Below are 13,780 nucleotides of genomic sequence, written 5' to 3' on the forward strand. Positions count from 1 at the left end.
CTCTAATTATTATTATTAACTCTATTTATTGATGTATGTTGTCTTGCTCAGGAGAGCTGTGCATTAAAGCTGTGGACACTGACTTACACTGCGCCCCTTTCTTGCCCCTGACTACACCACACTGTTATCGGTCAGTCATTCCCACAGACAGGGCAGCCAAAGCTCTCTCTGAACTAGGGAGGGCTGTTTATAAAGAGAAATCCTCCTGGGTGACAGCTCAAAGGAGTTTCTGCTGGCGCAAGTTCCTGGGTGCTCTACCCTTTTCTCAATCCCCGATGTCCTTGTTCCTCCCGAGCTCTGACAATCTCCAATGGCCCCTTGGAGATTCTTCTGCTTGCTGGAAGGGCTGGCTGGGGGCAGGGTGAGGTGAGGAGCCAGGATGGTCAGAGCTGGTCAAGGGAGGTGACTGTCACACTCTGCTCTGCACTGGGGCGGCCTCACCTCAAGTCCTGGGGCAGTTTGGGTGCCACAACATAAGAAGAACCAAAAGCTATTGGGGAGAGTCCAAAGGAGGGACACAGAGGTGGGCAGGGTCTGAGGAGCAGCTGAGGGCACTCGGCTGGTTCAGCTGGAGCAGAGGAGACTGAGGGGAGACTCCTCGGGGGCTGCAGCTCCTGCCCAGGGGAGGTGGAGGGGCAGGGACTGAGCTCTGCTCTGGGACCAGGGACAGGAGCCAGGGAAGGGCTGGAGCTGTGCCAGGGGGGTTGGGATGGATCTCAGGGAAAGGTTCTTCCCCCACAGGGTGCTGGGGCACTGCCCAGGCTCCCCAGGGCAGTGGGCACGGCCCCAAGGCTGCCAGAGCTCCAGGAGCGTTTGGACAATGCTGTGAGGGACAGGGTGGGATTGTTGGGGTATCTGTGCAGGGCCAGGAGACTGATGACCCATGTGGGTCCTTTCCAACTTAGGATATTCTGTGATTCAATAATTCTGTGACATTAGATAGAAATGTCATTACCTTTACAAGAACAAAGAGATGCAGACCCTCAGAGACAGACCCCTGCTGTGCTTTCCAGGTTGTCCCCATGGTTGCCCTTACAGCCACAGGACACACTCTTGCTTTCCAAGCCTTGCTGCTTACAGTGATGAGCTGATGTTGTGGGTCTGGATCCTTGCCCAGCCTGCAGGGACAATCTCTGGAGCCCACCAAGGCAGGCAGGGTGGCTGAGGTTGGCTTCCTGCAACACAGGCACAACAATGTAATGTCACTGCAGGGACCACGGGCTTTGGGGCCCCTGCGAGTAAAGCAAAAGCAGGAGCACTCTGGGTTTTACCTCTGAGGCAGAAGGTGGTGCCTCTGGTTACCTCTGAGGCAGTGCCTGTGCTGTGGTCCTCCCGTGGCCATGGCTGCCGCGTGGGTGCCTCTGCAATGGTCCCCAGGGCCACTAGATGGCAAATTTGGCTCATGAACCCCGAACAGTGTTTCACGCTGGGAAAGGGATGCCCTGCCACGAACTGGACCCCCAGGCCCGGTCTCCTTGCCCTCTCCATCCCTTGGCAGGATTAGACACCTGTCTGCCAGCACGGCCACTCTTGAGACACCCGCACAAGGTGCAGAGCAAGGGCTACTCGGATCTCCAGCCTGTGTGTGCCCTTGTCTGCCCATGCCAGTGCCCGTCTCCTCCTCCCGTTCGCCTCTTTGTCTCCCCTGTGTGCCACCACTCATCACTCCGTCTCCCTTTCGCTGACCCTCCCTGTTTCTCTCCCTCTTGCTCTCCCCCCTCCTCGCTCCTTCCCCAGCCCGTCACATTCTTCCACAGCCTATTAATAACTTCTGGGCAATTGCACTGGGTCCCCGCTGGGTTCGGCCCCTCCGCCGCCGCTGCCCCGCGCAGCCACTGAGCGCGTCGGCAGCAAGTTCAAAAGTGCAGCGGGGCTTTCACAGCCCCTCGCCCCGTCAGGGGGTGGAGGAGGCCGCTCGCGAAAGAAAAGGCTGCGTTGCCAGGGAGCCTGGCACAGGAAAAGGGGGTCACCTTCACCTCCGGCAGGACCCACGGAGATGGACAGGCGCCAGCAGCCCCGCCGGCTGGAGATGCTGAGAACGGCGGAGGGATGAAGGCTGGGCTGTGGGCGACCAAGGGCTAATTGGCCACCTCCGACCACCGAGCCGATGTGAGCCGATGTGATGCTCGATCCAGTGGCAAAATCCCCTGTGCAATATGGAAATAAGGGAGGTGTCCTAGGCGCTGCTGCCTGGAGAACAATGTTGCTGCAGTTGAGTGACTGTAACAGGCCCCGATGACAGCCGGGGCCGCGTTAAAAATGCCTATTCAAGCAGATCAAGACATTGAGAGGCCTCGTGGGGATCTGAAACCCTCAGGGATTTCTGGATGAGGCCAGAAGCTGAATCCCCAGCCCTGGGAACCTGGGGGAAAAAAAAAAAAAAGAGAGAAAAGAAAAGAAAAGAAAGCCACAAAGCAGCTTGAAAAGGACGGCAGTGCCCAAGGCAGGGCCTCCTGCTCTGAGTGGGGCTGCAGCCTGAGAAAGCCAAGCAGCCCCAACACAGCAGTGTGGGACTGTGGTCTGGGCATCCCCAGGGTTATCTGAGGCTGGGGTGGCACCTCCAAAAGGTCCCTGAGCTGCTGGGGATGCTCTGTCCTTCCTACCAGGGAGCCATGGCTCCAGCTTGTGGGGCACTGCAGAGCTGGCAAACACCCCTAAAAACACCCTAAAAACCAAGAGAGCTGTCAAAGGGACGAAGGGATCCTGCAGGGATGTGCAGCATGTGAATGGGGGAAGCTGGGAACCCTCTCTTGATACCATAGGGAGGTCTGAGGGTACCTCCTGCCCCAGGATCCTTGTCAGGGTGGGTGTCTGATGGGTGTCACGCCAGCTCAGCTCAGTGACACAGGTAAACAGGCAGGGCAGGAAGAGTTGTAACCCCACGTGCTCAGGGATCTGAGTTGGGACTGGTCAAAATGAAACCTTTCCTTATTTTTGCCAGATGAGCCTCAACCCGGATCATTTCCCTGATTTGGTTCTCCATGTGGCTTCCTAAACCACAAAAAAAGAGGCAAGAGAAGGGTTTAGGAAGAAGAGAGAAGCTGCTCCTTTCAGCTGGTGCCAGATTAAAGAGGTTGGGAAACAATAGCATCAGTTGAGTCTGTTTGGTGCAATTGCAACACAAATAAAATAAGGTTGATAAGGCACAAGTTCTGCAGCATCAAGGATTAGCACTTACCTGTTCTGCTGCACCAAACTGCCTCCTGCTCTTATGGATTCACAGCATTTGGCTCCCAGACTGGAAACTTTTCAAGGCATAGTAATTTATCTGTAAAAGGCATTGCAGATTCATGGACCCGCATAAATAATGCAAAAGTAATTAATAATAACTCAGTCTTTGCTCTTAACAATGCCAGGAAAAGGAATTTCTTCACTGGAGTGTCGCTTATGACTTTTGCAGAAGATCTTTTTTTGTTAAGTGTCTCGGAGAGAAAGAAGATGGTAGTTTTGAAACAGGGAATGGATGTCACTCAGTCCTGGGATTTTAGTGCCAGCCTGGCAATCTTCAGGATTGATTTAAAGAACCTTCTCCTGGAGTCATGTTAAACCAACATTGATTCAGCTTCAATTTTGATTTTTGTTTTAATCTCCTGGATCTGCAGTCAAAAGTTTGAAACCACGAACACAAAAGGCTAAGAAAGCCCAGGAAGGAAAGAGATAAGCTCCAAGAATTATTACCTCTAAAAGTCTTGTCCTTTCGACTCTAAGTGTTACTTCTGTGGTTTGACACAGGATTTCCAACTTGACGGCTGGCAACTCTGTCACACCCACCTCACAACTGCTAGGAAATATGTTCCTTCCCCCCACACTGTTTTACCTACATCCTTGCTGTCCCCTTTTCGCAGAAGGCAAACTTAAACGTAGGGACATAAACACCAGGATTTGTCAGATATTGGTGGCTGTTCTGGACAGATGAATGTTATCAGGTCTTGATTAGCTGAAAGTCATATTTCAAGGAATACTCTGGCACTAGGTTTGCCGCAGGAAGGGTTCCGAGGTCCCTGCCTGTGTCCTTCTGTCTGAGCTCACACATAAACAGGGATGGGTTTGACCAGGGATCAGAGACATGTGGGGAAGGAGAAGCAGAGCCATTACTTGGGCAAATAAACCAGTAGACAAAAAAATGAGGTTTTAATCAACAGATCAAATAATCTCTTCAGCTGTTTCTATAAACCCCCATGATTTGGTTCCACTTCAGAAGACATTCTCACTGCTGCTTGCAGAAGAAAAACAAGCGGTTTCCTTCTGTCTGGCAAAGTGGTTTGAATAACTTCCATTCTCTACTAATGGCTGCTATCAAAGTGCCCAAAATGGAAGGATTAATTTTTCTGTACCTTACTACCGCAGCTCAGAACATGGTTTCAATTAGGACTGATCTCCACTTCTGTTTTATTCACTTTCTATGAACACTCGGTTGCTCGGGTCCTGATTCATGAACTCACTTCAGCACATGGCTCTTCATAAATGTGTTTAAACATAAAACTGAATTGTCCTGGAATGGCACACCAAGCTTCACTGCCACAAATATTTAACAAAAGGCACAGATTTACCTCAAATGCCGAAATATTCACCAAAAGCAACATTAAGTTGTGCATTGGGTTATGAATTTCACAATCTGCAGTCGATGCTGCATTTATTTAGATAGGCTTTCCACAAGAGACCAGCTGTCTCAGTTCACTGAAATGTTTAAACACATGTTTAATTTTAAGAATATGAATAATTCCATTGATATCAATGGTACTTACTTACACTTAAGAATATATTTTGCTGGGCTGGAGCCAGAAACAGTGCCATGTAATGCCAATAATGTGCAAACTGCAATATCTCTCTAAGTGGTTCCTGGGACCAATTTAAAAATTAATCAATGAAGAACCGCCATGGGAAAATGCAAAAATTAATATATGTGAGATTTTGCTGTTTTCTATCCTAATATTGCCAACTATTAACATCTATCAGAGCACTGATAAGCAAAATCAAAACCAAATCTGTGAAACAGAGCAAAAAATGGCAACAAGTTGAATGTGTTGTTCGCCATGAATCATCCTGTCAGACTTCAAGATTTACTCATGTAATACTGAATAATATTTACCATCCTTACAGACAGACATACATATAGATTAATTCCATTAGGTTTGGAACTAGATGATCTTTAAGGTCCCTTCCAACCCAAAAGCTCTCAGGGATATGGTGGGGTTGTTGGGGTGTCCTGTGCAGGGCCAGGAGTTGGGCTGATGGTCTCTGTGGGTCCCTTCCAACTCAGAATATTCTAGGATTCTATGACTCTAAATGAGCAAATGAGCAATATTATAGAGCAAAGGGTGAATAAAACATTATTTTCCCTTTCTGCCACTTACCTTCCACAAAACTCTATGAATTGTTCTGTTATGAGAAACAGGTGAAAATTTCTAGGCACAAACACTTCAGCTGTTTGCATCTGCTCTCATAACTTTACTGCTCGCAGGTCCAACATTCCTGATGCTGCCAGTGACTTACACAGACCTGGGACGTGCCCCTGTTCCCTTGGGATGGTATCACCAAATAAATAACTCTATATCCATATGCAAATGATTGCTGTTTTCAAGCTGTTCACCAGCGACCCCACACACTGTCCAGACGGTGCAGGAATATGTTTTCCTCATATGTCAGATGTTTCATGACACATCTCATGCATCTACTTAACAGAGATTTCCTGCCCTTTAAAAATGCCCAGGCACCAGAATCAAGAGTCCTGCATCTGTGGTGTTTACATAGTACACTTCCAAAATTGCGTGAAAAGTGTCCACATTGATTGTATTCTTCATTTAGCTCAAATATTGGTAGTTTATAAGTGTGTGTGTGTAGTGGATTCACTCATGAGAGGGTATTAACTGCCTAATTTTGTTGGTTGAGTAACAAAAGGAATTAATTTGTTACAGACAATTCTCAGTCCTCCCTCTGTTGTTCAAAATTGTGTTTGTCACTTTACAATCCAACCTGACTCCCTTGGAACTGCACTGGCTGTGCCTTTATGCAACAAAATCAAGCTCCAGGGTGTTTGGGATGTGCCATGCTGCTAAAAAATTACTTTGCTGCAATCAGGTGCATTATTGTCTCACGGGTAACAATGTCAGTGATAAAGTTTCGGTGGGATGAATTTCAGCCTGGCAGGACTAGCCAAATTCGAGTCACAGGCATGTTGGCATAGCCTCTCCTGCAGCGTGGGGCACTATCTGACCTGGTATCATTCCTGAGATGGGTAGATCATAAGTGATTTGCATAAATTTACATATGTGGCAACCCCACCTACAGGTGAAAGCTCATTTCATACCATTCCAGAAAAACGGTTTAGTGGAATCTACCATGAGAGCAGCTGACTCGGAATCCACAAAGATCAGAAATTTGTATTAATTTTGTACAATTGTAGAATCATTGAGGTTGGAAAAGACCTCTAAGATCACTGAGTCCAACTCCAAACTCTGGGAATGCCCTGGGAGAGGCTGCATCTCAGACAGTGTGTTTGTAGAACCACAGAATCATAGAATGGTTTGGGTTGGAAGGGACCTTGAAGACCACCTTGTTATACCCCCTGCCATGGGCAGGGACTCCTTCCTGTATCCCAGGTTACTCCAAGCCCCATTGAAGCTGGCCTTGGACACTTCCGGGGATGGGGCAGCCACAGATGCTCTGGGCAACTTAGAATAATAATTCCTACACACAACTCAGAACAGGCTCTTGGGTGCTGGTCAGAATCCCCTAGTGATCTCCTCCTGTTACATTCTATTTTTCAAACTATTTTTCCCCCCCATCTGGTATTTTTCAGAGGCCTAAAGGTTGCCCTGCCTAGGGTGACAGTCTCCACTCAGAAGGTGGGCCTGTCTCTCTCAGCATACAGATGAACACCTCTCAAAAACTTTGGCAGCAACCACAAGCCCTGTTCAAAGCAGACACCGGTTTGGGCAGTGAATCTCACTCCCTGCCATTGTACTGTGATTGTGTTTGCTCCAGTGGCCACAGAAAGTGCCTGAGCCTGTCTTCCCCAGCTGTATTTGTGCCAGCAGTTTGTGTGGAGCGTGGGACAAATCCAGCTGGTGAAACGTTCCTTGTGGTGGGTCTGGACAGCCCTGGCACGACACAGACTGTGACATCACTCGGCCAAACCTGACCTCTGTGTGCAGAGCACAAGGGGAAGGTGCTGTCAGCGACACATGGATTGATGGGTGTCAGTTCAGCAGCGCATTAGAATGCCAACCTCACCTTTGGTGTTAACGAGGCCCCTTCATTAACAGCCCTGAGCAGAGGGGTCAGGGGCTGAATAGAGACAGGCCCCTTTCTCCCCCAGAAGGCTGGTGCTGCTCATTCAGAACTGGATCACATTGGCGGGGCAGTTTGAGGACGCTTGTGCTGCCCATGTTGCATCTGCAAGGGCCATGACGTATTTGTGACTATTCATCTGGCTCTTTTCACCAGCACTAAATACCCAGAAAGAATAAAATAAATTCTCATTGTGTTCCCACTTACCAAGAAAATTTTCCCTCTTCCTTCTGGTTTGGAGGGTTATTGTACATTTAAATCCCTTTGCATTTTTCAGTAGCTATAGCATGCTATAATTTAGATTTTCCTCAGGCACAAAAGAACTTAGTTAAGCTAAACTGTATTACAGTGTGGGTTGTTTTTTTTTTTTTTACCAAGTCCTTCATTAATAAGGGAACTAAAGAATTTTCAAGCTGTCTGTAATTTTTCCCAGATGCAGCTGGTAGTTGCTAGGATTATCTTTTTGGCAATCTGAGTTTTTGGTTATTAACAATCTGGACTTTCTCTGCACTACTCCAGTGTTAAATAGGTTCTGTGAACACTGTAGTGTGGAGTGTGAACTGGGGAAGGGGAAGGCAGAGGACAGGCAAAGCAAAATCCTTTTTAGAAGAATAAACACTTGCTGGGATTAGCAGCTGCTTGGAACAAGCACAATTCCCTGGAGGGATCCCAATGATCAGCAGACCAGGAGCCCAGCTACCCCAGAACCAGGGCTGCTGAAGAGCTCACTCCTCACTTGGATTCTCTCTGTCCCTCCCAGCTTTTCTCCCTGGCACAGACAAGCCCTGGGGTGAGTCTGTGCCAGACCCAGACCAGAGCAGCACCCAGGTCCCCCCAGAGAAACCAAATCCTCTCTTGATTCATGCTCAGGATGCTTTCTGAGGCTACTCGTAAAGACGTGACACTGTTGTTGGCAAAGCCATGATGCACACCAGGAGAAAGATGTCTGCCCCTTCTTACCTAAATATCATCAGTTCTTCCTTTTGACTGCAGGTTTGTTCATCTGGGAAACTCATGGGATGTGTTTTACAGAAGTAGAAGTCCACTATAGTCATGCTGCAGCTGTAAGAAAAGGCAGTGAAGTGACTGACATGCAGGAGAACTTGGGGGTCTTTCCACTCAGGCACATCTCTTTCTCAGAGAAACCCTGCTCAAATGTGATGTTTGTGTCTTAATCTTTAAGTCCTTAGAACTATTACAAGATGATCATTTTTCTACACTGATCCTTTCAGTGCTGGAATCAGCCTTGGTCGCTGCCTGGCTGGTGTCCAAGCCACTCAGAGCCCAGACTGACCACAGAAGTCATGGTCTTCAGCTCAAGAGTGGAAACAGGGAAGATGCAATTAAAGTAGTAATGAGAAAATAACAATGAATGATGAAAAACAGTGAAACAAACTTGTTTCTCCAGGGACAGGAAGGGCAAGCCACAAACATACAGACAGACATATAAAACCATTACAGGGACAGTTGATGTACAGCTGATGCAAATCCCACATTTACACTGAGGGACATTAAGCCTACAGAAAAAACTTTTGGTCAAAAATGAGCAATTTCAGGTATCTTGAGTTGCATGAAATTTTCTGTCCCAACTGGCACATGACATGACTATTCCCACTGGAGCACTAGGACTCTTCTCAACACTCCAGTCATTTCCTCCTTCACTCACAGTCCCCAGGAACAGCCACGTTTGGCCTGTAAAGCATCCATGGATTGTACAGGCAGGAGAGAGAGAAAGGATGTGTTGTCCCTTCCCAGGACTGGAACCTGGGAAAACACCCAGAAACCTTTCCCGGCCCTGGCCAAGACAGGGATAAGCACAGTGCAAAGTCTTTTTTCCACTTTATTTTCCACCATCCCCAGATCCCACGGGACAGAACCAACCTTTGGCATAGTCTCCTACCACAGGCCAAGCCAGATTAAACATACACCTTTCAGTCCAAGACAAAGATCTTTGAGGCAAGACTGTGGAAAGAAAAAATAAAAAACCCAAACAAAAATTAAGGAGAGCTGTCATGATTCATTTGCATATTTGAATATGCAAATAAGATCTGTTTCTTATCCATTGGCACTGGCCCTACTGTAGATGGCAGCAGCACAGCAGATCTCTGCCAGCATCCAGTGCCACAAAGAAAGACGCTAATTGGATTTGCAGACGCTTATTGCAAAGCCCAGAAGTTGCTGGAATGGGTATAAAGAACCAGGAGCTCAGCCCACGGCTGCCTCGGGTGCGAAGGCACTCAGCTGACAGCTTGTTAGCTTGAGATGTCCCTGCAAAATTAGAAGTTGGGAGAAGCCTGGATGGCTGCTGGCTCCAGCAAACCCAGCACCCAAAACTCCCAACACACCCCCCCTAGAGCCTGGCAAATTTTTTGCCCTTGGCTGTGATTTTTTCTTTTTGAGGGGAGCTTGAAAAGAAAATCAGGGGTAAGTTTGATCAGTCATTGTGCTGGAAACTGTTCAGGCTGGGAACTGCTAGTGGAGCAAAGGCTGGTTCTAGGAATTTCTCTCCTTGAGTGTTTTCGCAGTTGAATGTAAAGAGCCACCCCAGTACATTTTAAATTAATCCATTCATGCCACTTCACAGAATATCCTGAGTTGGAAGGGATCCATGAGGATCAGCAAAGTCCAACTCCAAACTGCTCGTCCCAGCAGAGAGCCCTGGGGTGTTTGGAGCAGGCAACAATACAATGAGGTGTTTACCCTGAACGGAGCACCCCAAATTCTTCAGTATAATGTGGTTTAATGTCCTTGTATTGGGCTGCCAATGTAGAAGCTGAAGCTTCTGGCTCTGGGTTTCTGTCTTGGAGGCATCCAAATTCTTGCTTGGATCCCTCCCCAGGCCATGGAGTAGCTGAAAGCTGAAGGAGTGAACCATGTCCAAACCAGAAGTAAAGACGGGTCCTGCACTGGGAGAGCCCAAAAACAACCATTAACGCCAGGCTGGGCAAAAACAAAGGCATGGAAAATTTGTCATTGGTGAAATTAAAATAAAAAGCTTATTTAATGATGTTGCAGAAAAAGTAACAGGCAAATTTTCAGGAAAAAAGCTCAGGATCTGGTGTGTCTCTTACACAAGGAGGAAATTCAGCATGGTGAGAGTGGAGTCAAAGTTGGGAAAGACAGAGATATTTCCAGAAAATATTCAACCCTGAGAGCACGTAACCACCAAGGGCTGTGATGAGGCTGGGAGTGAATAGCCAGGATTGGGAGGTAGAAAATAAAAGATTTAGACCCAAGAGTCACGTGCATGAGAATAATGTCCACAATTAAAGATATCAATGGGAACTCCCAGAGAAAGAGGCCCTGTCTCAATGGAGAAGAAAAGCGACTGTCCAAGGAGATGTCTTTTGGGACTGCATCAGACAGAAACATGGAAAATCAAAACAGGAGCACTTAAAGGAACCAAATCAGGCTTTTTTTTTGTTGTTGTTGTTGTTAACTGAAGCGATTAAGCATTTTGCTTCACTAATATCCTCTATCGGGTTGATGAGGTAAAGTGGCTCTTTAGAACGATTTGGGAGCCGATTAATCCTCGCCTGTGGCGATCAGGCAGTAACACACAGAGTTATTGGCTAACACGGGGGGTTTCTGCTGCCTCACACAGATTAACAAACTATCTGAAACAAGAAAGTTGCATGAAGAAAAAGAAATTCTGAGTGAACTTGCTTGGAAACAGTCACCAATTGCAATTGTAAAGATAGTCCCATTTAGGGTTGGCAAAATTGAGCCCAATAACTTGTCACATAGAGATGTGAGAAAAGGTAAAACTCTCCCCGGGCAGGAGAGCGGCAAAGGGGGAGAGAGGGGGAGAGGGGGAAGGTGGGAAGGGGAAGGGAACTTAGGGGGAATGAGGGGAATGGAGGGACAAATGGGAGAAAGGAGGAAAATTAAGGGGAAATGGGAACCAAGAGGAAACGTGAGAGACTGAAGGGAAAAATGAGGGGAATGAGGGAAACTGAGGGAGACTGAGAGGAAAAAATGAGAGAAACTGAGGGGAGAGATGAGAGAGACCAAGGGGGAAGTGTGGCAGACTAAGGGGAGAATGGAAACTGAGAGGAAATGAGGGAGATTGAGGGGAAAAAGGAGAGAAAATGAGGGATAAAATGGGGGAAAATGGAAACTGAGGAAAGGTGGGAGATGGGGAAAAGGAGACAAAATGAGGAGGAAATGAGGGAGACTGAGGAGAAAGTGTGGGAGACAGGGGAAAAGGAGAGAAATAGAGAGGAAATGAGGGAGACTGAGGGAAAAGATGGAGACTGGCAGGAAAGGAGAGAAACTGGGGGGGGAAGAGGAGAAACAAAGAGGTGACTGAGGGGGAAAATGAGAGCAAAGGTGGGAAACTGAAGGAAAAATGGAAAATGAGGGAGTCTGGGGGGGGAAATGAGGGAGACTGAGGGAAAAGGAGAGAAACTGAGGGGGAAAGGAGTAAACTAGAAAGAAAATGAGTGAGATGAAGGGGAAAATGGAAAATGAGAGAAAATGTGGGAGACTGAGGGAACAAATGAGGAAGTCTGAGGGGAAAAAAGAGAAACTGAGAGAAAAAGGAAAGAAAATGAGGGAGACTGAAGGCAGTTGAAACAAGGGAGAGCAAAGGAAAGATGAGGAAGGACAAGGGAGAATGAAGGAGTGAGGGGAAACAGGGTAGGATAGGAGAAAATGAGATAAACTGAGGAGAAATGGGGGATAAGAGGGAAAAGCAGGAAGCATTGAGAAAAAATGAAGGATGGTGAGGGGAAAACAAGATGGGGGAACTGAGGGGGGAGAAACAGAGGGAAAAGGCACAGGAAGAAGAGAGACTGGGGAGAACAAGGCGAGCCCTGCCTGGCCATCCCGACGTGCTGTGCTCGCCACACTGGGAGCCACGGCTTTGCTTGTTTCCCTTGCTCTCCTGTGTTCCTGCTCATTGGTGTCAGGAGTTAACACACAGGTGAGACAAGCGTGGACTGAGATGGGGGAAAGGGAGAAGTGGTGGGATGGGTGAACAGAGATGGGTGAACGCCGGATCTCAGTGTTGGTTGTGCACTTCGAGGAACACTCTGGGGGATGGAACTGGGGATGGAACCCAGAAGAGCACCGGGGTGTGGAGGAGCTGCCTCAGAGCCTCACCTGGGGCGGGTTGGGTGAATGAGGCCCAAATGCCTGATCCCAGTGTTGGTTGTGCATTTCGAGAGACACCCTGGGTGACACAACCGGGGGTTGAACCCAGAAGGGCACCGGACGCTGAGAAGCCACAGAGGGGCTAGGAGGAAGAGGGGCAAGACAGGCGAACAATTGGGCCCAGACGCCTGATCCTGGTGTTGGTTGTGCACTTCGAGGAACATCCTGAGACAAAATTGGGAATAGAACTGAGAAGGGCACCGGGCACTGAGGAGCTGCCTCAGCAGTGAGGAGAGGAGGGAGCTAGATGGGCAAAAAACGAGGCCTCAGCGCCCGATCCTGGTGTTGGCTATACGCTTCGTGGAACATTCTGGGGGACAGTACTTGGGATAGAACTGCGAAGGACACCGTACCCGCCGAGTGCCCGCCTCAGCTCCTCACCCAATCTGAGGGAAGCTCTGGAGGGGCCATCAGACCCTACTCGCCCCACAGTGCCGACCCCGCCCCTTTCCCCGCCCACTCCCCTTAGCCTGCGCTTCTATTGGTCAGAACGGCTGCCCATCAGGTGGAGGGGGCGGTGCCGCGCGCAGCGCTCTGGTATTGGCTCCCTCCCCCCCCCCCCGCACCATGGCGGTCGTGAGGCGGTTTCCGGTTCCGCGGGGCGGGCGCGGGGCTGGCGCTGCGCTGTGAGTGACACACAATGAGGCGGGCGGCGGGGCCGTGAGGGGCCGCGACCGAGCAGGCGGCGGCCGAGGAGGCGGCGGCGGTGGCGGTGGGGAGGGGGGTGGGGGGGGGAGAAACCGGACGCAAGAGCGCGGAGAGAGCGTTGTGGGTTTTTTTCCCCCCCTCTCCCTCCCTCTCTCTCTCTCTCTCTCTCTCTGTGTCTCTCTCCCCCTTCCCCTCGCCGCGCGCGCTCCGCCGACCGGGCAGCGCAGACCGAGCGAGCGGGGCCCGCGGCGCTGCCGTGCCCAGCCATGGACAATCAGGTGAGGAGCGGAGCGGCCGCGCCGCGCTGAGGGAGGGCTGGGGCGGTGCCGGCCCCCTCCATTTCAGAGAGGGGGGCACGGAGGGGAGGGCCCCCCCGAGGAGGGGGTGCTGCGGGGGGGCACCCCCAGTTCTCGGGATTCCCACCCCCGGCGTGTTGGGGGGCGTTGTGGGGGGGCACATCGGCTCCTCAATCTCATGGTGGAGGGGGACATCTTTCCCCCAACCCCCATTTTGGGGGGGTGGGGGCACAGGTTCTCCTCAAACCCATTGGCGAGGGGAACATGTTTTCCCCAACCTCCATTTTTGGGGGGGATACACCTTCTCCCCAGTCCCATTGGGGAGGGGGATATATTTTCCCCACCTCCCAAAGGGGGGGACATCTTGTCCTCAGTCTCATTTGGGGGGG

At 49.6% G+C, this 13,780-nt stretch overlaps 1 protein-coding gene across 3 annotated transcripts in view; it reads left to right on the plus strand.

Moving 5' to 3' along the window:
- Positions 1 to 13,050: 13,050 nt before the first annotated feature.
- The window catches only part of MLLT1 (MLLT1, super elongation complex subunit), a 32,598-nt gene continuing 31,868 nt past the window's right edge, over positions 13,051 to 13,780 (plus strand). For 2 of the 3 annotated variants that reach the window (XM_027668109.1, XM_027668110.1), the window contains exon 1: positions 13,209 to 13,373. In XM_027668109.1, the coding sequence (XP_027523910.1) occupies positions 13,362 to 13,373 (12 nt within the window). In that variant the 5' untranslated portion in view covers positions 13,209 to 13,361. Of the gene's footprint in view, positions 13,074 to 13,208; positions 13,374 to 13,780 lie in introns of those variants that run through there. The other variant, XM_027668111.1, reaches the window with a different exon arrangement.

This window comes from Corapipo altera, unplaced genomic scaffold (genome assembly GCF_003945725.1).
Source record: "Corapipo altera isolate COAL_440 unplaced genomic scaffold, ASM394572v1 108, whole genome shotgun sequence".
NCBI lineage: Eukaryota > Metazoa > Chordata > Aves > Passeriformes > Pipridae > Corapipo > Corapipo altera.